At 38.4% G+C, this 27,908-nt stretch overlaps 1 protein-coding gene across 2 annotated transcripts in view; it reads left to right on the top strand.

Moving 5' to 3' along the window:
• Positions 1-25,182, top strand: part of RRAS2 (RAS related 2) — a 70,723-nt gene extending 45,541 nt beyond the window's left edge. The window contains exons 2-6 of one of the 2 annotated variants that reach the window (XM_065881892.1): positions 10,380-10,467; positions 11,368-11,470; positions 11,643-11,751; positions 22,050-22,168; positions 24,356-25,182. In XM_065881892.1, coding sequence (XP_065737964.1) covers positions 10,380-10,467; positions 11,368-11,470; positions 11,643-11,751; positions 22,050-22,168; positions 24,356-24,443 — 507 coding nt within the window. In that variant the 3' untranslated portion in view covers positions 24,444-25,182. Of the gene's footprint in view, positions 1-10,363; positions 10,468-11,367; positions 11,471-11,642; positions 11,752-22,049; positions 22,169-24,355 lie in introns of both variants that reach the window. The other variant, XM_065881891.1, reaches the window with a different exon arrangement.
• Positions 25,183-27,908: the final 2,726 nt, after the last annotated feature.

The following is a 27,908-nucleotide window of genomic DNA, read 5'->3' as shown; positions in this document are numbered from 1 at the left end:
AGAATGAGGAGTCTGAGTGTACAAGGGGTGCCCCAAGACAAGCTTTTCCTCCTTATAAGTGTGGCTTCAGCTGGCTCTGTACTCTGGGAAAGGAACCAAAACTCTTCCCATTTCTTCTTGGGCCAGAAGACTCTGCTTCAGAGGTTAGACTCAGGGTTAATACTGGCTCAGGACCAAATTTCAACGGTAGTTTTTGTGGTCTGGCCTATGGACCTAAACACAGATTAGAACAGTTTTTCCGTGGGAAAATGAGCACCAAATAACTGACTTTAGAAACAAACTTTTGTAATAGAACCAGTTTGTAAGTTGACTTCCTACTGTACTTTTCTTAGTGCATACTGGACCCATTGATTTGCAGGCAGTTACTTTGCTTGAGGTATGTATATTATCGCTGAGATTGCACAGAAGTCACATGAAAGGCACGTGGTGGCTTTAGACAGCCTGAGACAGCAACATTGAAGGCCTAAGTTTTGTTAAAAAGAAGCTAAAAGATTACAGGGTTTAGGGTAGCTTTTATTATTCTGCATTTGAGTTCTGGAGGATAAATTATGGAGATCTCTGTAATTATACATGTTAGATTAAATGAAATACTCATTTCGATCAGGAAAAAAATATGTACTTGAGTGAAGGAATATCAAGCATATTGGAAACATTTGACATGAAAGTAAGGGAGGGTGTTGCAGGGAACAAAGGTTCTCTGTGACTTGACAGCTGCTGTTAAAAAGTGACACCAGGAAGCGCCCGACTCTGGCTCACAGCTGCCTGAAGTTGCTGTAGTCTTCTCTAGTGTTACCAGAGGAATTTGCACTGCTCCTGTTTTAGCAAACAGAGGCTACTGATAGCTACCCAGGTCCTTATAGTGCTCTGGGAAGTGAATTCCTAACTCCTCATTATGATCTTCCTAATTACTGGGTTTTCCAACAGAAAATATTTTGAGGCTCCAAGTATGTTTGTGCAGAGTACCTTGCTTAATGCCAAAGAAGTTCTGAAAGGCGTGAGGTAGACCTTGGATTCATCAAATCTAGTTGGACATATATAACAGGATTTTAACTGGAACTCTAACTTATTTTAGTTTCTCTTGAAGCCCCAAAGGCTGGGAATGAAGCAGTAGTTGCCAAGTGACTCTCATATTTCAAGGACTTGCATAGAAGGTGGCCTTAAGTTGCTATTGCACATTTAGCCCATACTTTATCTCCAGGAAGTTAAAGTGTGGAGAGTTAAGGGTTCTGAGACAAGGATGTTTTTGGAGAGAGCTGTCAGTAGGCTGTGTGTTCTTTATCCTTTCCCGCCTCCACACTCTGCAGAGAGGAGGGGATGCTTCTCTTAAGCCCCCTTCATTGAAGCCTAATGATGGGGGAAGCTCTAATAGAATAATTCTAAGAACTTGACATGTATCCCCAGGTGTTTGGAGAGCATAAGGATTAGTATGTGAATCTGTGGCTTGATAGCAGAGAGAAAGGAAGAGGGCTCTTTAGTTAGCAATATGCACTTTGAAAGACAGTAGGTTTCCCTGAGTTTCTGGATGGAACCAGCTTAAAAAGCCTTCTAAAAAGAGACACTGTGCATGGTTACCTAGAAGAGGCTGTGAATCAGGAGGTGCCCATGGGAACCTCAAGGATTGAGAGTTGGAAGTGTAAATGGCCAGGACTCACTCATGTCCTGGGAATTGCACGTGGAGGGTCTCACTGGTGTCCTCTTCCAGGAAGCCTGTAGGCCCTCATGAGAAAGTTAGCATGGACATCAGATTTCATTGGCGTGGTCTTTTCAACCCCCCTTACTTCTCCCCACTCCTTCAGCTCCAACCCTTAAGGAGCCAGAGCAGAGGCAGCCTTGCTGAGGGTAGAAAAGATGCATAATAAGATGGGGAAAGAGAGAAGATGACCGGTCTTAACTATCCCCCCACCCCTGTCCTATCGCAGACGTCTCAGCTCTGTGTAGAAAGGGGAGAAAGAAACTTTAATTTAGATGAGTATTGACTAATGCAATTAAGACGCTGTACTAGAAATCTTAATTATTATGTTTTTTCTTGTTTTTCAGTTTTTTTAAATTGAAGTCTAGCTGATTTACAATGCTGTGCCAATCTCTGCTGTACGGCAGAGTGACTCAGTTATACACATACGTACGTTCTTTTTTTATACTCTTTTCCATTATGGCTTATCACAGGATATTGAATATAGTTCCCTGTGCTATACATTAGAACCTTGTTGTTTATCCATTCTAAATGTAATAGTTTGCATCTACCAACCCCAAACTCCCAGTCCATCCCTCTCTTTACCCCCCTCCCCCCTCCCCCTTGGCAACCACAAGTCTGATCCCTGTGTCTACGAGTCTGTTTCTGTTTTGTAGATCGGTTCCTTTGTACCATATTTTAGCTTACACATATAATTGATATCATATGGTATTTGTCTTTCTCTTTCTTACTTCACTTAGTATGATAATCTCTAGTTGCATCCATGATGCTGCAAATGGCATTATTTCATTCTTTTTTTATGGCTGAGTAGTATTCCTTTGTATATATGTACCACATCTTTTTTATCCATTCATCTGTTGATGGACATTTAGGTTTGTTTCTATGTTTATTTGCATTTGTTATTCATAGACTTTAATGATGGCCATTCTGACCTGTGTGAGGTGGTACCTCATTGTGGATTTGATTTGCATTTCTCTAATAATTAGTGACGTTGAGCATCTTTTCATATGCCTACTGGCCATCTGTATAGACATCTTAATTATTAAAATCACAATGTTCTTGGGGTTAAAAGTAATTGAACAACTATAATTGAAGAATGATTGGAAAAAATTAGGAGATTTGCCTTAGATTTCATTCAGGTGCAAGGAAAAACTTGCGCACAGAAGGGCTTTGAAGGAATGTTTTATGTGTATAACCTGTTGAGTTTATTAGCTCAGTGTTTCATTTATATCTTCATATATGCACATACATGAAAAGATGAGCAATTATAAAAGGAAATTGTTAAATACCAATTACATGGTATACATAAAGCTTGATATACGTATTTTCCAAATCACAACTTTTAATGATAAGGTAGAATATTTGAAGTTGGGAAAATCCAGACTATCATCACCTTAAGGGTAAGAGGAATTTATTTTATTTATTTATTTATTTATTTTTAAATATGATATCACTTTTATGTAAAATCTAAAAAACAATACAAATGAATCTATATACAAAACAGAAACAGACTCAAAGATGTAGAAAACAAACTTATGGTTACCAAAGGTAGGGGGCGGATAAACTCAGAGTATGTAATTAACAAACTACTATACATAAAATAGGTAAGCAACGAGGATTTACTGTATAAAACAGGGAACAATATTCAATATCTTGTAATAACCTATAATGGGAAATAATCTGAAAAATATATGTATGTAACTGAATCACTTTACTGTACACCTGAAACTAACAGAATATTATAAGTCAACTACACTTCAATTAAAAAAGATAAAATAGAGTTGTTGAGAAATGAATACATTTTTGCAAAAACAAAAATTGAGTCTAGGGCTTCCCTGGTGGTGCAGTGGTTGAGAGTCCGCCTGCCGAGGCAGGGGACGCGGGTTCGTGCCCCGGTCCGGGAAGATCCCACATGCCGCAGAGCGGCTGGGCCCGTGAGCCATGGCCGCTGAGCCTGCGCGATCGGAGCCTGTGCTCCGCAACGGGAGAGGCCACAACAGTGAGAGGCCCGTGTATTGCAAAAGAAAAAAAAAAAAAAATTGAGTCTAACCTGGTGAAGAAAAAAGGAAGGTATACCCTGGGTTTAGCCAGTGCTTAACTACTCTGACTTCCTTTATGTCTGGTCTCCCAGTGCTGGACCTCTCCTCTTCTAATCAATATGGATTCTTGTCCCTCCCGCTCATTTCCACTCACCAGTAAACTGTGACCCTACACTACCCACTGGTCTGCAGTGGAGGGAACAGCCTGAGTTACTGACGGCAGGCATGGCTCAAACAGCTTGCTGAGAGTGAGCCATGCCTACCAGACCCACAGCGCTCCACTTGGCTCTCCCCCATTTCAGTCACGTGCTGGTTTCTGCTAAACAAGGGTAAGAGGAATTTAGAGCATACTGAGATCATTTTCTGGTTGGAGTACTGGAGGCCTTGCAAAGAAAATAAGATGTGGTTTGGGCTTCATTAGCTATAACTTAAGGCTTACTGTGTATCATAGGCTGTGCTGTAAAAATACTCCACATACATTATTTTTACTTTTTACAACAATCCGGCAAGGTTAGTATTATTTCCATCTTACAGACAAGGAAACTGAGGTTCAGGCAGGTTAAATGAGGTGCTCCAGTTTCCCACATCTGGTAAAGGTGGTAGAGTTGTATCCTGGTCGGTGACTCACACCTCAGGCTCTTCCCACTTCACTCTGCTGCCCCCCTGGCGGCTGCACGCCAAGATCCAGTGGTGGGATGGGCTGGGATAAGCTGGAAGAGGAGTGGCGCACACAGCATCACTGGTGATCTGAGCTGTTCAGTCCCTCGGGGCAGCTCTGTGAGCAGCCCTAACCCTTCACCGTCCCCCTTCCTTGTGCCCGCTTTCTGCCTTCCGACTTTCCTTTTCCCTTATCCTTCAGTGCCACATCTGAAGTGGGCACTGGAACATGCCCTCCTTAAATTAGCCCTGTTCTCACTCTTTTCTGTTGAGAAAATGGGCTTTAGAGATGTTAATCAAACTAAGAGGAAGTAGAATGGCATCTGTGTTTGAATTTCAGTTCTCTCAAACTCCGTAGCCCATCCGTTTTCTTCTCATCCTGCTGCTTCTGGTGAAGACTTTATAAATGCATGTATTAATAGAAAGCAAGCCCTCCTAAAACCTCCTGTTTGGGTTTATTTTATCATAATTTAAAAAACAATACAGGTTTTGTGGCTAGAAGTAATAATAGGAAAATACTGACTTAAAGTAGAGGGGAGCCAGAGAACCACAGAATTTTGTGTCTAGAATGTTTCATGACCTGGGTTCTGTGTGTCGCTTGGGGGAAAAGGGAGAGGTGAGCAGGATCTCAAGGAAGGTAAGAAAGGAACATGAAGTTGTTAGTCTTGGATTTTCTTGTTTCTTATTTTTCATGGTACTTTTACTCCTTATTTATAGGCCAATAAAGGAATGAAAGATTTGAAATTTTATGAATTATATTAAATAGCAGGAATTCTGAAACATTCATGAGGATAAGATCTGAACTTAAATTGTAGTTCTCCTCCTTATTAGCTGTGTGACCTGGAAGAGGTAACATAATTCTGTGCCTCATTTAAAAAAAAAAAAAAATCTGTTAAGAGGGAAATATATATCTAAAGGACCATTGTGAAAATTAATTGGGAAAATTTTATATGTATCAGTTATCAGTCCCATAACAAATGCTCTATAAATGATGACTCCTGTTACTGTGATTGAGAATATTTCATTTTTAAAAAATGGGAGCAATGGAAGCAGGAATGGAGGATGCGTGTGAGTGTGCTTTAACTCCGAGAGTCAGGGTGAGTAGAGCAGAAGGAACATTGGCTAAAAGCCTGGAAACTTTGCTTTTAGCGCTGGATCTGCCAGTGATTTGCTCTTTAAACATGAGGCAAGTCACTCTACCTCTGACAAAAATCTCTGTCCTCATGGATCTTATAGTCTATTCGGGTTGGGGGAAGCATGGACAATAAAAGTGAAAAGATAAAGCATAAAGAGAGCTGCAAAATAGTCTGGCCAAGGAAAAAAATTCAAGTTTCTAGGTGAGTTAGTTGGTCTTGAGTAGAGTGAGGAGAAAGCTCAGGACTAAAAAGGATCCAGTATATTCTTCCCTTGATTTGACCCTTCCTGTAGTATTTAATGTGCTACCACCAGATTTAAATTCTTTTAAATAATATATGCAAAAGTAGAGAGAAGAGTATAATATACACTCGTATACACATTACCCAGATTCAGTAGTTGTCAAGGTTTTCCCATACTGTTTAACCAGCTTCCTTCCTCTGCTCTCTCCCTTTCCCCTCTTCTTTTTGCACCCTATGTGTTTAGAGGACTCCTAAGAATCATGCTACGCTCAGAAATGCCCTGTCATTTGTTTACAGGTCCCCAGTGCCACCTTAGGTCTAATCTCCTGTCCTTTTTATATGCAAGGGTGGTGGACTTTAACCAGTGAGCTGGATTTACTGAGTTTCCCAGAATCTCCAGTAAATTACCCATCCCAAAGTGTAGACCTGGCACCGCTCTGTGGCGGTGCTTGGGAACTACACTTTCACCAACATCTCAGTGTCGGGATAGAGTGACTTGTCACTCTGGCCCACTAAATGCAGAAGTTGCCTCAGCTTACTCTCTTTCCTCCCTGGGCTCCTCCTTAGCTTCCTTAAGGCAACTTCTTTGAATGGGAAGAGAACGAAGTGGCAATTCTCTTAAGCCAAGCGGAGCTCCTGTTTTGCAACCTAGTGGCATATATGCAGGAATAACATTCCCAGCTATCACTATTCTGTTACTGAGAGCTTTGGACAACCCTACTCAGACCCGAGTTTATCAGGGAAAAGTCTCCCTGTCTGAATGGGAAACTTCCCTAATCTTAAACTTTTCTCCAATAAATCCTAACAACCTTAAAGAGACTTAGGTCCACATTTGCCCTTCTTACTACCTGGAAGGCATCCCGCTCATTGAAAGGAGGCATTCCATTTCTTTCTGGCTGAGATTCTTCTCCATGCATCCTTTCCTGTGTTTTCAAGAAAGCACATTACTTTCTCCACCCCCGACCCTCATTCCCCCTTTCAGTGGAATGAACTCTAGTCCACTGTGCTTTCCCGCCCTTGCCTGAGCCTCTACTGTCTTCCACAATGCAGTGCTGTGTTTTGTTTTGTTTTTCTTGCTTTCTGCTACAAAATATCCTTTCTGGGCTGTGGTTGGTAACTGTTTTCAGTTTCAGGAGAGAGGCTGTTTTCAGGCACATTGCTGGGGCTCTGTGTTCATAAGTGAATTGTACACATAGTTCCTATATGTGACTGCATAAATTTTGTTGCCCTCCGAACAAGCATGTTACTCGCATTTCATGCTGTTTCTGTTCTTTGGCCAATGCAATTAATACTCCCCATTCCCCTTGCCCCCAGTCACAGCACAATTGCTAGATGTGTGAAAAGCAGTGGATTCTGTGAAAGTAAGGACCTTGTCCCTGTGATGCCCCATAAATAATTGTTGAACAAATGAATGAAACCAAGAGCAAGAGCAATCAGCAGAAGGGTTTCAGGTAGTGAAAAATAACACTTTGAATGGTGAACAACACACATCAAACTGGAGGGCTTTGTGAACTGTGTAAAGAAAGAGCTGGGGCTTCCCTGGTGGCGCAGTGGTTGAAAGTCCGCCTGCCGATGCAGGGGACACGGGTTCGTGCCCCGGTCCGGGAAGATCCCACATGCCGCGGAGCGGCTGGGCCCGTGAGCCATGGCCGCTGAGCCTGCGCGTCCGGAGCCTGTGCTCCGCAACGGGAGAGGCCACCACAGTGAGAGGCCCGCGTACCGCCAAAAAAAAAAAAAAAAAAAAAAAAAAAGGGCTGGATCCTATAAGCAGTGGGGAACCATTTATGCATTTTATAGAGGTATAATTTGTATATGTACAAAAAAGTGCACACATCTTAAATGTACTGCTTGATGAGGTTTTTACATATGTATATACTTGTGTAATTACTGCTCAAACCCAAAAAATATTTCCAGAACTCCAGATGGGGAGCTTTATCTTGATACACAACATTTTGGATGCCAAGTTTGGTCTGTGGTATAACTAGGGTTGGAATTATAACAGCTGTTCCTGGTATTAGCACATCTTTTTACTTGAATAAAAATGTTAGTTCATACCATTTAATTACATGACAAAAACAATGCACTGACTAACATTTATTAATCATCAGCATGTCTTGGTGCTTTATATTCATTACTTCATTTTATCTGTTCCATGGGGTTTTGTTACTATCCTGTTTCACAGATGCTGAAGGTTAAAGAGGTAAAGTAACTTGCCTTAGGTTCTACAACTAGAAGGTAGCAGAGTTAGAATTAAATCCAGGACTGCCCATCATCAGAGACTGATTTCTTGTTGGTGATCTGCTGCCTCAAATATCTAGGGCCCAGGTTTAAGTAACAAAAATGTTATGTCTTTGTGGTAGGAGGTAATGATTATCTTTCTTACCTGCACACGATGGTTGCTGTTTTTAGGCACATTATAACCTGTGGCTTATTAGAATTTTGAGAGGGAAAGGGATCTTTGATTCTGTGACAGTCAGGCCTCAGAGTAATGTTCCTTAAGATGGATCTTTATGAGGGAGGATGATGCTCTGAGGATGGCTCTTTAAAATCTATATGTAGCAAGGCCTCTACGAATTTTGAAAATAGGACACAACAAAGATGAAATGTAGACCTAAATATCCAGAAATTCCAACAATTAATTTGTCTTAAAAATTAATGAGTGGAATAAATGCATGCCAGTGGTAGTGAAGTGGCAAAATTCTTATAACATTAAGATTGTATTTCAAGAGCTAAGACATCCAAAGAAAATATGAAACTTCCACAGTCACAGAAAGGAAAAACAGTTTATTTTAACTGCCCTCAAAGTTGCTCAAACCAACCATCCTCTGTACGTGTTATTTTTTAAAATTTGGTATCACAATGCAAAAAAATCCATCACATTGCAAGAGTTCTAGCTATTATACATGACTTGGACATTTGGAAATATATATTTAATATTTGTCCATTGTGTTTTCAGACACAATGGGAGGGACATTTTGGCACGTTTAGGCATAACTTGGGAGTAGTCAATGAAACTTAGGTTTTACAAGATGGAAGCACGGCAAGAAGTGTCAGATTACTATGGAGAAACATGTTGCAGAAAACTAATCTTAAGATATAAATAGCATGCTTTATCCAGCTTGCTTGGTGAAAGACTGCTGTTTTGTGTTGTTTAAAATAGTGGATACAAAGAGTATTGTTATTGCCAGTTGTATTTACTTTTTGAAGAGGTGTGGGTGCCGGAAAGTCAGTTCAGGATTGTTTTGATGTCTGTGTATTTTTAACTGGGGCTGGGGTGGTGATGGAGATGGCTTTCTACTCGAAGCTGCTCCTGTTGGTAAATGTTTCTGTTTTTAATAGACGTTGTTTAATAAATCATGCATTTAAATGAAGCCATCAAAAGGGAAATAGGATTATGGATACCGAATTCTGTAATTAAAGTTAATCCAAAAATATAAATAAAAAATAGAAAGTGTCATTCACAAATAAAATAAATATGTAGAGTCATGGTAGGGAGCAGATCAGTCTCCCTCCCCCCGCCAAACCAGGAGTTTCTTTGCTGTCCTGTTCAGAGTGCCTACTTCTGAGTAGCTTTCTGGTGTTTGTACAGCTCACCATGCAGGGGTTGTCACTTAAGAATGATGTGTTCCTGGAGCCAGCAGGTCCGGCTTCCAGGAGCCCTTGCCTGAAGAGTGACTGAACACCTTTGGTGCGTGTTCCTAGCATCAAGCTGCCTTCTTCCAAGTCATCCCTCAGATTTTAATGAGCGTAGTGGCAAAACAGGCTGTGAGGAAGTCAGTCAAGAGAGAGAGAGAGAGCGAAGGAGATACTCAGAACTGATGTCAGTGTCCTAGTTAGTGCCCTTTTGTATGAAGGGGGAAATAAGTTGTCTTTCAGATTCTTTTTAAAACCTTTAAAAAAAGATTGTGAAATGTAATATACAAACATTAAGTGGTTCGCTAAGACTCTTCCCTTCTTACTCTGCTACCTTAACTGCCCTCCTTCTGGTGATGATATCATAAGATAACAGTGGGGTGGCTTTGCTAACAGAAGAAGAAATAGAAGTTAAAATGAAAAACTAACAAAAATATTAGTGAAAGAATAAGTTTGAGATCCACAAAGATGAAAAAAAATCGTGAAATCATTTCCTTAGGATAATACACAAGGCAGCTGAAAGGGAACTCTAAGACAAGGTGTGCGAAAAGTGGAGAAAAGAAGATGAGGCATTGAGTCAGGCAGACTGTGTTATCCTATTTGTTTCAAACTACTTTGTTCTAAGGACTGAGGCCTGCCATCGGGTTGCAGATAGACCTGAATTATAGCTTACTGTGTTTTTCTAGTTTTTCTGGAATTAGAGATCTAGAGTCTTAGGTGTATATAAGTTGTTATGGAAAAAAAAAGATCTACTGCAGTAGATCTTTTACAGTCTTCTTGCATATTTCAGGTATGAAAATTCAGGGATATTTAGTACCCTTTCTCTACTTGAAACCTGCTCGGAATAGACTTCATTTAATGGGGAATTGACATAGTAGGATAAACCTTAATACAATGAAATTATTTTGATTAATTCTGGATAAAGTTACATTGGTACTTGGGCAGGTAAACATAAATTTTAAAATAAGGTTCTTTTTCTTACAGTCCTATTTTGTAACGGATTATGATCCAACCATTGAGGATTCCTACACAAAGCAGTGCGTGATAGATGACCGGGCAGCCCGGCTAGATAGTAAGTAATCTTCCTTTATTTGATGGTTCACGTATCATATTTTTAAAAGTAAGCTTTGATGTTTTGCTAGGTTAAATACTACAATTGAAATGTTAGATGATCTTGAATATAAGCCCATCTCTTTCATTAGTTTTGATTGATAAATCTGCATATTAGGCAATTTAAATATTCCTCAGTAAATGTTATGTAAAATAATTGGATTGAGCTTGTTCTGGTGAAATTGGTCATGTCACTGTAACTTGCTGAAGTTGTGTTTGTTGGGACATTTGGAAAAAACATGAGGTTTTGGCTCTTCCTACCTTTTGATGAAGGCTGAAATGGGTGAAGTAAATATAGAAAAGCTTCAACATTTGCTGACTTGCTTAGAGGCCTTAGCAAATAGTGTTTTGTGCTTGGCTAAACTTTCCACCTCTCCACAAAAGAAAGCCCTTTTCTTTTAACTTGTATGATTCTTTTATTCACAGAGATCAAGAAATACATTAGCACCTGTACATTCAGTATGGTATTTGGGGGGTGGGGTAGACCAGCATTTCTTTCTTGAATTTACAGGTATCTTTTTCAGTTCTTTTCATGGAGGAGGTAAACATCCAAGAGACTTCAGAGGTTATCTGACTGTCTGCCTAGGTGTATTTGATATTCTTAACCTTGTAATTGCTATGCTAATATAGTCTAAGTACAAAATCAACCTGCACTGATGAAGATAACTCTGAAACTGTCTGCCATTAGAATATATTTGTCTTTAGCATTGAATAAAGTACTAAAAGGAGAATGCCATTTTTTAAATTATACTAAGTATGGTGTGCTCCAGAGGACCCAGTTTAACTGGGCCTGCCCTTGTGAGGAAGCCATTTTTGTAAGATGAAAACACGAACATAATTACATTTCTTGTTTTTTCTTTAGTTCTGGATACAGCGGGACAAGAGGAGTTTGGAGCTATGAGAGAACAGTATATGAGAACTGGCGAGGGTTTCTTGTTGGTCTTTTCAGTCACAGATAGAGGCAGGTTTGTATCAATATTCAACTGTAGGTCTCCTGTTCATGTCTAGATCACTGTTTCATTGAATTTGCATTCTTATTTTTATAGAAAAAGGAAAAGTAGTAAAGTAGTAAATGGAGCATGGGACTCTGAATTCTGATAGTTGACCAAATTGATTAATTTGTTTTTGTGTTTTTAGTTTTGAAGAAATCTATAAGTTTCAAAGACAGATTCTCAGAGTAAAGGATCGTGATGAGTTTCCAATGATTTTAATTGGTAATAAAGCAGATCTGGATCATCAGAGACAGGTGAGAAGGAATTTTGCTATTGGGAAGCCAATTATTTGTAATCATGTAAGTGAACAGATATGTTTAATGAGAAAGTGCCATGATCAAAAACACTGTGCTGAGTGTGGCACACTGGATTTTATAGAGGTCCTATGATAGGTGACAAATAAAAAGGAAGTAGATTTGGGGACGTTACATTTTTACATAGTATACAGAACTTCAGTGGACTCTATAAGCCAGCAAGTATTTGCACCAGCTCCATTCACATGTTGTAATTTCTTAGGTAACACCCACAGCTCTAATTTAGTTAGATACTCCTAAACTTACCTGTAATTCAGTATTAATGCTAAATTACCTCATTTAGAGAATGACTTTGATTTAAATTACAGTATTTGGATTTTTCCTAAGTCCCATTAATGACTGAATTTTCCGTTAATTCTTCACATGGGCAGTTCTAACACCAGTAACCTGCAGGAAAATAATATTTTTAGTATTTAGTTGCAGGCTTGTTTATACTCACTTGTTCTTTACCCACTTATTTCACATACAATTTAAAAAATTTTTGGTAAATATTGGCCTCATCTTTCTGTGAGGGAGGGGAGCAAGTTCAGATATAAATTAATGGAGGCTCTGCATTATTTGGGGGTTCTTTTGGTGTCTTCATTTCTTTTAGGTCTTTAGTCTCTATCCCACATCTGGAATACAATTGTTTAAATACTTAATTTTTGCCAGTATTTAAGTTCTCTTGTTTCTATATAACCTTGTGTTAACAGATTTTTGTGTTAACAGATTTTGATTGAAAGTGCAAACATCAGGAAAAATTGGTTGATAAACAGCATTGAGGATAGCCTTCCATTTTGTAGTTAACTATTATTTAAAATATAATCTTTGATTTGTGTGCTCTATTTGTAAATTTTGTTGAAGGTATACCAAGTTTAAAGCATGAACTTAAGAGAATGATATTGTTCTAATGCTAAGGTTTAGAAATGTTTACCTGTTGTAGAATGAATTTTACTGTCAGACCTCTTTCAAATCTGAATTACTATAAACTTAAGGTGAAAACATTCAGTCTTCATTTCAAACCAGTATAAGCTGTTGGAAGTAATTTAGGATATGACATTGCTCACATCTTAAAACCTGGAGTAGACAGTCCCATCTTTTTTTTTTCTCATTTATATTTTATTTTGGGGGGACCATTTCCTTCAGTGTTTCTGAATCTAATTATGTTTATTAAATATTGCCCAGTAGAACCTTTTTACTGCTCTTCTCAGTCCTTTCTAGTACTAGAAACACTTTTAGATGTCGTTGGATCTGGGGAATAATGGCAAAGTAACTCTGCAGGGAGCAAGCAGTTCTTGCCCTATCTAATGCTAGATAGATATGTTTCCTGCTGTGATTTTTCTCAGACTTTTTTATGGTGGTAACTCCAGTAGAGGAATAAGTGGTAGGCCTGGGGTGAGGTGGGAGCCTTCTATAGTTTAGGCAAGATTAGGGAGAACAGAGGAAAGGGAGTATGTCCATCAGAACTAAACAAGCCTTGCTATGATTAGCTTGGGGGCAAGGGGTCTGTATGAGTTACTTTTAAGTCATTTATATATTGAAGATTGCCAGTATTTGGAGTGTGGTTTCCGTCTGTCTGCAGATATTAACATATTGTGGCCCTTTGGCTTTGTTTTTACCATAGATTTATAAATTTTTCTTCTAAGTTTTTTCTTTTTATAAAAGTAATAGATTTCAGAGTAAAATAAGAACAAGGTGGTAAAAGAAGCAATATAGGGGATGATAAGTTTAATATTTCCATCACCTTAAAGATAGGCAATTAGCTTGGAGTAAGTTCTTAATTTCTCTGCTTTAAAACATATACATAGACATTAAGTACTATGTACATGCTGAAAAGTTGAAATGTATATATATCCAAGGGAGAAAAGCAAATGGCTGAAAACTGACTGCTTAGTTTTCTGCTCGTTCCTATAGATTCTCCTCTCTGAAGGATAGGCACAAAGAAACATTTTATTCCTCCCATGCTTTGTCTTCTCTTTTCTAGGTTCCTTCACCCTGCACTCAGGCGTAAAAGCCATCATCATTACTCTTATGTGGGAGCCTTTAGTGCTGACTGGAAATCCTACTACGTTTCTCTAGTCTATTCATTTCCCACTTGTTTGGATGATTATTACTTACTTTCTATTTTTAAATTAATAACACTTCCTTCCCCTTCCTCATCCTCAGCAGATTGATGATGAGTGATATTTTCCTATTTCACTGAGATATTTTTACATGTTCCCACTTCCACATGCACTAACCTAAGGGCACGTATGCCCCATTAATTCTGCTTCCTCCCACTTGCATGGATAAACTTCACCTCCCTGACCAGCCTCTCTGATAGGCACTGAAGCCCATCCATTGCTCCTCGTGGGCATCACCCCAGCAATTGTTCCATCCAGGTGTTTCATTTCTCTCCTGCATGATTATTCCCATCAGCTTGCGACATGCTACAATGCTCTCACCTTTAAAACAAAAAGTAATAACCACGGCAAAAGCTAATCTCACATTCCTCCCCGAGAACCTCTTTTGCTGCTCCTCCTAGTAAGCAGAACTCCTTAGAAGCGTTATCTACACTCTACTTCCTTTCCTTTCTTTTTCCTGTTTGCACTGACTGCAGGCATGTAGCACCTGGTCAAGGTCACCACTTGCGCAGATGTAACATTTGACACAGTTGCCCACACTTTCCTTTTTGAAACACTTTGTTTACTTAGCTCTGGAACTCCATTCCCTATGCATCCTCCCCCCTCCCCTCTCCTTTTGTTGGTACTTCCTTGTCTTTCTCAGGTGTCTTAGGGCTCAGGCACACTCTCTTCTGTGTACATTCTGTGTCCTGGATGTACAAAGACAAACATGCCTTACCCCTCCAAGCCTTGAGGGCCATACTCAGTGCAGTTGAAATTGAGATGCTGTACTAAAGGTTTTTACCTTTTAGAAGTCTCTTCAGAATTAAAGATGATGTTCTGTAATGCCTTGGCACCCTTACTTGCTCTACCAACTGATCCTGGACAGGCCACAGGCACCTCATAATAACTTCTTCCACTTGTTTGGAAATGCTGACTCTTTGGTCATCTCTTTAGGTCAGTGACCAGTCTGGCTTGCTCTTAGTTGCTGATCAGCTTGTTCTTTTCTGCCTTTGTCTTAGGCTCTACCCTTTGGACTTTCTCTAGCTTCTAGCCCGTTTTCTCTTACATAGCAAATGCCAGTTCCCCATGTTCTTTGAATTTGTGGGTCAGCCCTGGGCATTCCTACTACTGCTCCTGAGATTCTGAACACATCAGGGACGGGAGATCAGCCAGAAGAGGCTTTGCCTATTTCCTTTTGACTTCTGTATCTCTGTGGACTTACTTCATCCACCCACCTATTCATCCAGTTTTTTATAGAGCACTTTCTAGGCACTTATGACAGAGCAGTAGAAAAAACAAGGTCACCGAAATAAAGAGAGATCTGTAGAATCTGAATGGCAGTGTTACCACATACCTGGGCCCTTAGAGATACATTGATCATTTTGTTTATTCTGTCAGAGGTATAGGAAGAAAATACGGGTAAATGATTTACTTGCCCTTGCTAAAATGTAAACGTAGGTAAATATGACAACATATTGATTCTGAAATTTCATACAGCAGCTGTGTGTGGGCTTGGACTGTGGACTTCATGATAGCTCTGATTTCAAGTTCCTTGTCCTTGACTCGGCCTCGTCTAGAAGTCAGTGGTTTTTTGCCTTTTTAAAAAAATTTGTTTTTGCTTTTCCCCCTTTTACCTCTCCTGGCTTGCCTCAGTTTCTCCCTTTCCTGTCCCCCTTGTTAGGTACTTAATTTCTACTGGCCACCATTAATTCGAGAAAGGAGCCCATTACACTTATAACAATAGATTATTTAAGTGTATTAATCCCCACTCCTCTTATCTGTCAGTACCTTGACCACAATGTGCCCTGTAGCCTCCCAGGAAAAAGAACCCCCTCCCCCCAACAATAGAGTAAGGGTCTTCTCTGGCCTTACCTGTTGGTGTGCCTTGTCTGCAGCTGATTCACTTTGTTACAAAGCAGAAACTAACACACCATTGTAAAGCAATTATACTCCAATAAAGATGTTAAAAAAAAAAAAAAGAAAAGAAAAGATTTGTAAGCGCCATGACGGCTTCTCAGTTTTGACCACTTAGTTTTGTTCATGTTTTGTCCTTAGCACAGAGAACAAAGGTATGCACTCAGTATACAGTTGCTGAATGAATGAATCAAGGCATCAGTGAATCAAGATGTGGTATTAATATGATGACTCTTTCTACATAATAGATATTTTTGAAAAACAAAACAAGTTTTGCTTCTGTAAACTTAGGTTATTCATTAACTCAACACATCCCTAAGTGACTATTGCAGATGTTGTACTCTATTCTTATTAAACTTAGTTTGTTTAATAAAGCTGCTCTCATCATTCCCATTTTGCTCTTCTCTATTTAGAAATAGGTAGTATTAGATAAACTCATGTTATTGTGGATTTTCACAGATATTCATTTGTGCCTTAGAACTGAGTCCCACTGGAGGTTCCAAAATGTAAATCTGAATTTCTTGCGTCAGGTTCACCTTTGTTTTTTAAAACAAAACATTTCTGGTAGCACTCAGACCTACTAAACCAGAATATCCAGGCTTAGGATTTGGTATCTTTGTAAAATTCTCTGGGTTGGGGAACCTCTGGGAAATCCTTGTTTGTGTAGCTTTCAATCTTCTGTTGATTTCTGGCTTCACAGTGTTTTGGCTTTGGTACATGTGGTGTTCTTTTTGTCATATTTTTTTCCTTTGGTGGTAGTGATGCTATCTATCTTCGTTAAAAGTGCTACACCAGTAAGCTCATAAGCAGCTTTATGTGTGGTTAGAGATTTCTTGACCAGAAATGTGTGTATGAACTTTGCTGACCTTGATTCCTGGAAGACTGATGTAAGACCGTGCTTTAAAAATAAATAATGAAGCACATAGACAGTCTTAGCCGTGGGATTGTTTTATCATCTACACCATTAATTCTTCTCAATTGTATAAAGATAGGTCATTTGCTGTTTCCCTCTGGCCGAATTACATTATGTAGGTGGGATAGGGCAAGGTAGCTTTCTAAAGAATAATCGAGCAGAAATACAAGGAACAAAATTCTTAAGGACATATATTTCCCTCCCCCAATCAAATTATATTAGTAAAGTAAGTAATTGATTAAGACTGACATGTCGCAAAAATTTATTTTTACTTTTCTCCTTTTATATCTCTTTTCTTTCACTTCAAGATGTAATTTTACTTCAAGGAATTTTATGTCAACTTTTCTTAAAAAGAATTGTCCTTTCTAAATTGGTGGCTCTGTAAAGATTTATTTTCCTACTTGGCTTCCTTACTTATTGTTAATTGCTTGCTTGATTTGATTGATTGATATTTCAAACCATAGGCCTTATGGTACCTGTGCTGTTTTGAAGAGAGGCAGGATAGATTTTAAAGTTACATAAACTTGGGTATACTAATACTATGTAGAACCTGCCTGCTACTCTTTCGGAATACAACAGAGTATAAACTGTTACGAAGTAATTGTTAGATGTATATGCATTAATGTAATGGCCTAATGATATTGCACTGAAGGTGCTGAATTTTGAGAATATAAAATTAAATTAGGAGAACAAGCTACCTGAAAGGATTAGAGGGAACAATACCTTGAGCTAAAACAGGGCCCAGGAATATTCTAATCAGCCAGAGTGTCAAACCTGATAATTCCTGGTGTATCGAATAGTGCATTGAGAAGGGTTTTGTTCTAGTAGTGGGGCAAAATCAGCCTTAGATGTAATGCTGTTCTGGTACTGTACAATAGAAAGGATCAAACTTTCCGAATAATTGCATCCCAGAAGAAAGCTCAGGAATATTTATAGGAATACAAATTATCCAGAACTCAATAGGTAAAAATCTAGTAGCCACGCATCCACTCAAAACTTACCAAGCACGTAAAGCAGCAGGAAAATATGACCCATAATAAGGAGAAAAGACAGTGAATAGAAACAGATCCAGAGATGACACAGATGATAGAGTTGGTGAGCAGAGAAATTAAAATGGTTATTATTACCATATACCATATGTTCAAGAAGCTAGAGAAAAGACTGAATATTGACTATGTTAAGTAGAGACATGGAAGATGTAAAAAGATCAAAATCAAACTTCTGGAAATTAAAACTACAATGTCTGAGATGAAAAATACACTGGATGGGATTAATAGCAGAAGTAACGGCTGAAAAATTTCTAAATTTGATGAAAACTTACAAAGCTCAACAAACTCTGAGCACGAGAAATATGAAGTAAACTCTAAGGCACATTATAATGAAATTGCTTAAAAGCAGTGATAAAGAGAAAAAACTGAAAAGTAACCAGAGGGAGAGAAACATTGCATACAGAGGATCAAAGATAAGGATGACAGCAATCACACTGTTTCTCACAGGAGACGATGCAAAGAAGATAGTGGCACAGCATCTTCCAGGTACTGAGAGAAAAAACTCATCTGAAAATTTACTTCAAAAACAAAGGTGAGGGCCTCCCTGGTGGCGCAGTGGTTGAGAGTCTGCCTGCCAATGCAGGGGACACGGGTTCGTGCCCTGGTCTGGGAAGATCCCACATGCCGCGGAGCGGCTGGGCCCGTGAGCCATGGCCACTGAGCTTGTGCGTCCGGAGCCTGTGCTCCGCAACGGGAGAGGCCACAACAGTGAGAGGCCCGCGTACCACAAAAAAAACAAAAACAAAGGTGAAGTAAAGACTTCTCCCAGATAAACAAAAAGTGAAAGAATTTATTACCAGCAGACCTACGTTAAAAGAAATGCAAAAAAGAAGGAAAACCATACCGAATGGAAATCTGGATCTATACAAAGAAATGAAGAACACCTTTACCCATTTATGTGGGTAAATATAAATTACTTTTATTGTTATTTAAATCTCCTGAAAACATAACTGGATGTTTAAAGCAAAAATAATAACAATGTATTCTAAAGTAATAGGTAACAGTAATAAAAAGAGCAGGAGGGAGAAACATACTATTGTTATAAGGTTCTTAAACTATACGTGGATTGACACAGTATCATTTGAATTAGACAGTGATGAGTGAAACATGTATATTATAAACTCTAAAGCAATTATAAAAATAACATAATAGGTACATAGTTTATTAGCCAACAAAGAAGACCAAATGGACTCATAAAAACAATGCAGTTAACCGAAAAGAAGGCAACTTTTGATAAGTAGAACAAAGAATAAATGGGATGGTTAGGAAACAAATTTCAAGATGACTCAACTATAGCAATAATCACATTAAACTTAAATAGTGTGAACACCTCAATTAAAAGGCAGACATTGTCAGATTGGATAAAAAGCAAGACCCTCAAGAAATCTACTTTCAACGTAAAGATACAAATAGGTGAAAAGTACAAAGGATGGGATAAGGTATACCATGCTAATACTAATGAAAGGAAAGTTGAAGTGGCAATATAAATATCAGACTAAGTAGATTTCGGAGCAAATATTATTACTAGGAATAAAGAGGATCATTTCATAATGATAAAGAGATTAATTCATCAAGAGAACTTAACAATCCTAAACATTCATGTAATGAATAACAGCTTCAAAATTCTTAAAGCAAAAATGGGAAGAACAGTTACAGTCAGAAGTTTCAGCACCTCTCTCAATAACTGAGCAAGTAGAAAGAAAATCAGTAAGGATACAGATGGTTTGAAGAACACTGTTGGGCAACTTATCCTAACTGACGTTTAGTAAACACTCCACTGAACAACAGCAGAATATACATCTTTTGAAATGAGAATGGGTCATAGAACAAGTCTCAATACAGTTAAGGGGATTCTAGTCAGGTGATGTATGTTCTTTGACCACAGTGGAATTAAATTGGAAATAACAAAGAAATCTAGGAGATCTCCAAGTATGAGGAAATTAAGATACTTTTAATTTACCCTCAGTACAAAGAAAACACAGGACATTACAAAGTATTATGAGCTGAATGATAACTAAAACAGCATATCAAAATTTGTAGGGTGCTATTAAAGAAGTACCTATAGAGAAATTTATAGCATTAAATATTTGTATTAGGAAAAGAAAAAAGGTTTCAATTCAGTGACTAGCTTCTACCTTAAGAACTGTAAGAAAAAGAAAGAGCAAATTAAAACCATAGTAATCAGAAGAAGTAAAATAATAAAGATAAGAATGGAAACCAATGAAATTGAAAATAGGAAAAACATAGAGAAGTAAATAAAAACCAAAAAGGGAGAGATAACCATCATTTCAAATCTTAGTAGATATTTAAAAGATAATAAGGAAATACTATAAACAACTTTATGCCAATAAATTCAGCAGGTTAGATGAAATAGACCTATTCCTTGAAAGGCACAAACTCAAGAAAAAAATAGATAAGCTGAGTAGTACTATATGTATAAGATAAACCCAATTTATTGTAAAAACCTTTCCTCAAAACTCCAGGCCCAGATGGATTCACTGGGCCAATTTTACTAAACTGATTTTGCTGAAACTATTCCAGAAAATTGAAGAGGAGAGAATTCTTTCCAACTCATTATATGAAGCCAGTATTACTCTGATACCAAATCAGACAAAGATATAAGAAAACTACAGTTCAATATTTCTCATAAACATAGATGTAAAAATTTTTTTTGATGTAAAATTTTTTAATTAAAATTTTAGTAAATAGAATTCAATATATGAAAAGAACAATGCATTATCACTCAAGTGGCGTTAATTCCAGGAATGCCATGTTGATTTAACAGGCGAAAGTGAATCAGTATAATTTATCATATTAACAGACTTTAAAAAGGAAAAATCATATGATCTCAACAGATGCAAAAGAAAAAAATTTGACAAAATCCAGCATCAGTTCCTGATAAAAATTCTTTATAAATGGAATAGTGAGGAACTTTATTAACCTGATAAAGGGCATCTGTAATAAAACCCTACAACCAACAGCTTACTTAATGGTGAAAGACCAAATGCTTTCTCCCTAAGATCAGAAACAAGTCAGAAGTACCACCTCACCACTGCTGTCTTGGAGCTTCCAGGCAGTGAGGTAAGGCCAGAAAATGAATGGAAAAACATCCACATCAGAAAGGAAGCAACAAAACTGTCTTTATTAGCAAATGACATGATTGCTTATGTAGAAAAGCCTATGGAATTTACAAAAACAAAACAAAACAAACCCACCTAGATAAGTGAGTTTAGCATAGTTCCAGGTTCTAAGATAAAGATACAAAAGTTATGATTCTGTTTTGCAGAGAAAAATGTATATCATTGAAAAAAGATGAGAAGAATATGGTTCTGTATGGATGATAACTTCCTAAATTTTCTTCTTTTTTCCTTTTTGCCCATCTGTAATTTTCTAACCTTGTATAAGTGTTTACTTTTGTGGTAATGACAGCAGTGAAAGTCACTTTTTCAGAAATATGAATTTTCAGGTCCACTACATAAATATAGTTTAATAGTTGTAGGTAATTATCACTATTCCAACCCTCTACATTTAAGATATATATAGGGCATTTACTATATAGGGCTAATATTCAATTAGCCTTTTCTTACTCTGGCCTACCATTTATATGTCATCAGCAATGCCACCCTTCCCTGCCTACCTTCCTTCATTTCTCCATGTAAGGAAAGCATTGTGAGGGCTTGTGGTTCTATTCATTATTTTTTTCCCACATATTTATTGAGAGTCTTCCAACTACCAGGTACTGGGGAATGCAGACGTGAAGAAGACCCCATGGCTTCTTGAGGCCTGCCCTGCTCTCCAGCCTCATCTCTTGCCATTTTCTCTCTTAGCTTATTGTATTCCAGCCACTCTAGGCTTCTTTCAGTTTCTGGAACTTGGAGTGCCCTCATGCCTGCTGTTTCCATTGTCAGGGATACTTCTTCACCCTGACCCAACTCCATACACTTTACCCAAATATCACTTCCTCAGGGAAGCCTTCCCTGACCTGCTCAGCAGGGTTATACACTCCCATAGCACCTTGTACTTCCCAGAATTTATCACTGTTGTATTTAGTACTTTTTGAGTAATCACTAGACTGACATCTTGCTTCTGTCATGTTCTGAGTTTTTCTGCGGAGGTGGGCTTCCGCACTATGAGTTAAGCTACTAAGTGTTCTGGTTCGTCTTAAGGCAAACCAGCTTGGTCTCTGGCTGGATTAACAGTGCAGCGTGTGGCCAAGCAGTAGATGGAGCAGATCTAATCGTTAATACTGTACCTCAAACACACCTCTTGAAATTTCAGGTAACGCAGGAAGAAGGACAGCAGTTAGCACGACAACTTAAGGTAACATACATGGAGGCGTCAGCAAAGATTAGGATGAATGTAGATCAAGCTTTCCATGAACTTGTCCGGGTTATAAGGTAAGCAAAACACATCCCAGAAGTTTGTTTTAGTTTATTGAATTTGATGGGTAGTCACATTATGCTTTTTAAAAAAATTAAGAAAAAAAATTACCATTAAATGTTTTTCGTAAGAAAGAGGAAATTGCATGTAGGAGTGATTCTTTTCTGGGAATCATTTTTGACATGGTATGTTAAAATTTTTAATTACGTACATAATTCTGGTTACTTCCTACATAAAAAGCCTAATTTTATTATATTGAAGTAGAGCACACATAGAGATTTTGAAAAGAATTGGTGCACCTTCCAAAGGTGGCGGTGGTGTGAAGATAGTGACGACAGCAGCTAACACTTGAGTGGTAGGTAGCCTCTGCCAGATCCTGTGCTAACTGCTTCACGTGCATTACTACATTTAATCCCCACCACAACCCAATAATGCCCCTACTCTGATGAGAAAACAGATACAGAGAGGTGAAATAATTTGAACATATTAAATGGCAGAGCTGGGACTTAAATCCAGGTCTCTGATTCCAGAGCCTGTGCTCTTAGCTTTGCTTCCTACCCACTCCTCCCAGGCCACGAGGAAGCCAGGCAGTAGGGATTCAGCAGTCCCACAGCATATGAAGTATGATATCCAGACTTCATAGAGGTTTTCTGTTCGCTGGCCTAGGAGGCCTCTGTGGTTCAGAAAGTATTACTGGGTTCCAAGAAGCTGGAGGCGGTGAGTGAGGTTGGCTGGAGTTGGTGTGTGTGAGAAAGAGTGAGTTGCTTTAGCAGGTGGGGTTTTGTGAGATTATTTTGGGTCTTGGTGGCTTGGCCTCTGTTTCATCCTCTGTTCTTAGTTCTGCTGATTTCCCTGCTAGTTAGTTTGACAGGTATATGGAGTTAGTTCCTGTTAGTTGTACGTCTAAGGTGAATTGACATTTTGAGCTATGGGCTTCTACTTGTACTTTTTCTTAGCCCGTTACTAGGGCATTCTCTTTGTGGGGTGGAAAAGAAGATTGCTTTTTTTTTTTTTTTTTTGGTAGTTTGTTAAAAATGCAAATTCGGTTATTTTTTAATGAATACAGAGTTTCAGTTTTGCAAGATGAAAAGATTTGGGAGGTGGATAGTAGTGCACAACATTGTAAATATACGTAAAGCACTGAACTGTGCACTTAACAATGGTTAAGATGGTAAATTTTATGTGTATTTTACCTGCTCCCCCACCCCGAAACCAATGCCTTTTTTTTTTTTTTTGGCCATGTTGGGTCTTCGTTGCTGCATGCGGGCTTTCTCTAGTTGCGGCGAGCGGGGGCTACTCTTCCTTGTGGTGGGCATGCTTCTCATTGCGGTGGCTTATCTTGTTGCAGAGCACGGGCTCTAGGCACACGGGCTTTAGTAGTTGTGGCACGTGGGCTCTAGAGTGCGTGGGCTCGGTAGTTGCGGCATGTGGGCTCTAGAGCACAGGTTCAGTAGTTGTGGCGCACAGGCTTAGTTGCTACATGACATGTGGGATCTTCCCAGACCAGGGATTGAACCCGTGTCCCCTGCATTGGCGGGCGGATTCTTAACCATTGCGCCACCAGGAAGTCCCACCAGTGCTTTTTAAAAATAATTTTAATTGCTTTTTTGAAATATTTAATCCTTGGTTTTGATCCTCAGAATTGATCCACATCCATCAGTCAGTCAGGAGTGAGGAGGGGGTACATGAGACTTTTTTGTGCCAGAGACTGTTAGACATTTGAACATAACAAAATCTTCTTTAATCCTCATAGCAACTGTGAAAGGTAGGGTTTTATTATCCCTCCTAAAAAAACACCCCTCAGAGAGGTCAACTAACTTGTTTAATACAGACTTGTAGTTACGAAGTGGCAAAACCAGGATAGGAATGGCATACCTCATAAGGGCAGGTACTCTAGTGATGGATGTTCATTCCTAAGGATACCTTAGAGTCATGGAATTTCAAACTGGGAAGGGAATTTAGAGGTTGTTGAATTCAGCATCTCACCTAATTGAATACTCACCCATAAATGAAACTCAGACAGCTTTGCTTATGCTCATGTTGAAGCATTTGTACCTCCCTGCCCCCAAAGATTGGCTTTGACTCCCTAGTTGAAATTTAACATTGAAAAGCATATGCACATAAACCAGACTCATCCAACAATAACCTGCATTTATAATGTATTACCAAAAAGTCAATTATCTATAGGTTTTTCTATCTTACAGGAAATTTCAAGAGCAGGAATGTCCTCCTTCACCAGAACCAACACGGAAAGAAAAAGACAAGAAAGGCTGCCACTGTGTCATTTTCTAAGAATCCCTTGAATTTTAGCTACCAACTGCCAGGAAAAGCCCTCATCTTCTCCTTCTCTCCTTACAGTTTACATCATGTTGGTACCTTTCTAGCCTTAGATAAATGATCACCGTGGTAGCCTTAGACCAAGAAGCTGGCTAATCCTTTCCATGAAGCTGATCCAATGGTCAGTCAAGACAGATTTAAAGGAAACACTAAGGCTGCTTCAAAGATTATCTGATTCCTTTAAAATGGATATCTATATACACAGACACATTCTTTTTTTAAGGGCTTACTTTTAATAGGGATGGATCAGTTTTGGAACCTAAGCTGTTTGCCAAGCTGAAGTCATAGGTTGTGAAATAACTTTTAACTTCTGGAATCATATTGCCTACTGTTACTCTAAATAGAAACATAGGGAGTTTTAAAAAAAATGTGAATTTTTGCCTATCTCTAAAAATTTTGATGTCAACTTTAGTTAACCTTAAATACACTGAATTGAATCCACAAAAGTGAGACATCTCAGACCTTTACTGATGCTATAGCCTTTTGTTTTCCAGTGGCCAAAATACCAAAATGCCTACTGTATTTATAGGTTAAAAACTGCGTGTAAAGCCTTTACTATTATTCCTAAAGATAATATTCTGTGTGGCCAAATATTTGGACTCATTCTGGACTTAGGCATTTTAGTGTTCTTGGTTTTTTAATTTAACTCTTTTCACAGCCATGTTGAGAGTAAAAATAAATAATTTCTGTGTGTCTTCCTTTTCAAGTATTTCTGGATAAGGGATTCAAAAAAACTAAAACTGTTTTTGTTTGTAATATAAAATATGGAATTGATCTTTCCAGGGTCAGAGATGATTAATGTTTTGCTATATACTTTTATACATTATTTTCTTATCAAACTAGTTAACAAGTATTTTTATATGTTTGTAAGCAAATATGCTTTCACAGCATACCTTGTGTATATGTAAAGATAAGTATTTAATTCTCACTTCACTTTTAGCTGACAAAGGAAAAAAAGTGAAAACTACAGAAACTGTGGTAGAACCTTACATGCTGTTCTGGTCCTGGTTGTACCCACCTTTGGCCAGTCACATAGCTACTCAAGAAACCTTCCCAATAGAGTACAACAGGATGAGAATCTGAAATCACTTCCGATATCCCCTACTAGATATTGACTGCTATATCAAGTAGTAAATGGTAAAACTTTTAATTGACAATTAGTATAACTGTGGGTGACTTCTGATTTTGTTTTTAATTCTGTGGATTGTGTTTAAACAATTCAAAAGTATGTTCCTGATTTTGAGATACTAAGTGGTATTGCACAGTTGTCACTTTATTGAATGTGTACAACAGTTCCATGAAGATTATAAAGCATACCCTTGTATAGCTTCAGGTGCTAGAATTAAAATTGATCTGTTATCACAAGATGATGCTTGATGACTTGTTATTTTGGTGGTTTATTGAAGGAATGAGTGTTGGAGGAAACTTATTTTCATAGCTCTATGCCTTTTCCTGAGGATTTGAATCTAAGATCAATACTGGTTATTTAGTAGGTGAACTTGAAGTGAAATAGCTTGGTGTTTTTAGTGATTTCCTGAATATTTTCTTAAGTCATTGATTCTTTAACCTTTTCTGTGAAGTGCTCCTGACAGAGATTTCTCACTGTAGAGGGGAGAGGAGGGTGAATGCATACACATATACTCTCTCTGGGTATGATGCCTAAAAGAGCTGAAGCAAAGCACACAAATTTATTTGAATGTTAATTAAAATTACTGCCCAGGAAGATACCACATTTATCCCCTGGCTTTTGGTGCTACAGCACTATCTTGTATCCTTGTTAGTACTTTCGGTTGGGGAAGTTTTTTTAATTTATCGTTGGTAACTTCAGATAATAAGAGATAGTCTATACAACATTCATATTTAGTGGGAAACCTTTTATTTTGTTCTGAGTAGATGATTTATAACAAAGCAGCCTAAAAGTTAAATTTTGTTATCTCAGTTTACTTTTTTTCTCTCTGTGCTTTACTTTGGATAATTTTTATTCCTACATCTTCAAGTTCCCTAATGTTTTCTTCTGCAGTTATTCAATCTGCTGTTAATCCCATCCAATGAATTTTTCATTTCAGACCTGACGTTTTTTCCTCCTGTAGAAGTCCTGTTTTTTAAAAAATATATCTTCTGTTTCTTTCCTCATTATGTTCATGTATTTCTCTTATCCAGCCCCTCTCAATTGAGTTCCCAGAGAATTGGGTCTAATGCCTTATCTGTTGTATGTAGTGAATTAACTTCTGTGCATCTGGAATGGTTCTAGCTGTGTACCATCCTTGGGAGAATTGAGAAAATAATCCCTCAAATAACTTTTTGTACTGCTTAATTCTCTCGCAGAACCCTGGTTGAGAAAGGCTGCTTTGAATATTTGAACATGGTTACAAAAGCTGTTTAACATCCTTGTCTGCTGATCATGTCTATAAGTTTTGGATCTATTTCTATTGACTGATTTTTCTCTAGTTATGGTCTCATTTTCCTGCTCCTTCACATGTCTAGTAAGTTTTTATTGATATTAGATGCTGGACATTGTGTATTTTATGTTGTTGGGTGCCTAGATTTTCTTGCCTTCATCTAAAGATTCTTGGGCTTTGTTCTGTTAGTTAATTTATTTGTAGTTGTTTGATCCTTTCAAGGCTTGTTTTTTAAGCTTCATGCAGACTCAAGTAGCTTTTTTCCCAAGGTAGTTTAGCTCCACTACAAAGGTGTGGCCTTTTTGGGGTCTCTACTGAATGCCCTGTGTAATCACTGAGGACTCCAGTTTGGCTCATGGGAACTCAGACAATTCCCAGCCCCATATGAGCTCTGGGGAACCATTCTATTCGCAGCTCCTGTGTCATTCTTTCCCTAGCCTCCTGGAGGCTATACACCCTATACATGCATATGTTAATATTTAGCAAAGCCTCATTGACCCTCTGCATATTTTTGGAGCTCTTTCTCTGTTTGGCTCTCTCCCCTCCAGAACTTTGTCCTGCAGCTTTCAGCTGCTTCAAACTCCCTGATCTCCAGTGTCTGTCTTTTTAGCTCAGGGAAACATTTGTGACCTGCTTGGAATCCCCTATCCCCTCTGCAATCTGGAATGTGTCTCTAGGCAGAGAGCCAGGACAGTCTTAAGGTTTAGTTTATTTGTTTTTCTTCCATCAGGGATTGTGGTCCTGTGCTGCCTGGTGTATAATGTTTGAAAACAGTTGTTTCACATATTTACTCTAGTTTTCTGATTGTCTAAGGTAGGAGGGTAAAATGTGGTTCATGCTACTCCACGACTGGAAGCTGAGGTCGTTCGCATTTGATTTCCATCATATAATCAGAGGTACCTTGTAGCCATCAATCTATGACTTGAAATCTTTTCTCACAGAGAATGGCCAGTCTCGTGACACGAATAGTCCTTGTCTGTGTGGCCATTGTGTTTTCCTCTCTAGCTTGGAGGCCGGCAAA

This window comes from Phocoena phocoena, chromosome 8 (genome assembly GCF_963924675.1).
Source record: "Phocoena phocoena chromosome 8, mPhoPho1.1, whole genome shotgun sequence".
Taxonomy (NCBI): Eukaryota; Metazoa; Chordata; class Mammalia; order Artiodactyla; family Phocoenidae; genus Phocoena; species Phocoena phocoena.
Note: the sequence above shows the minus strand (reverse complement) of the source record. Positions and strands in the feature narration are given on the sequence as shown.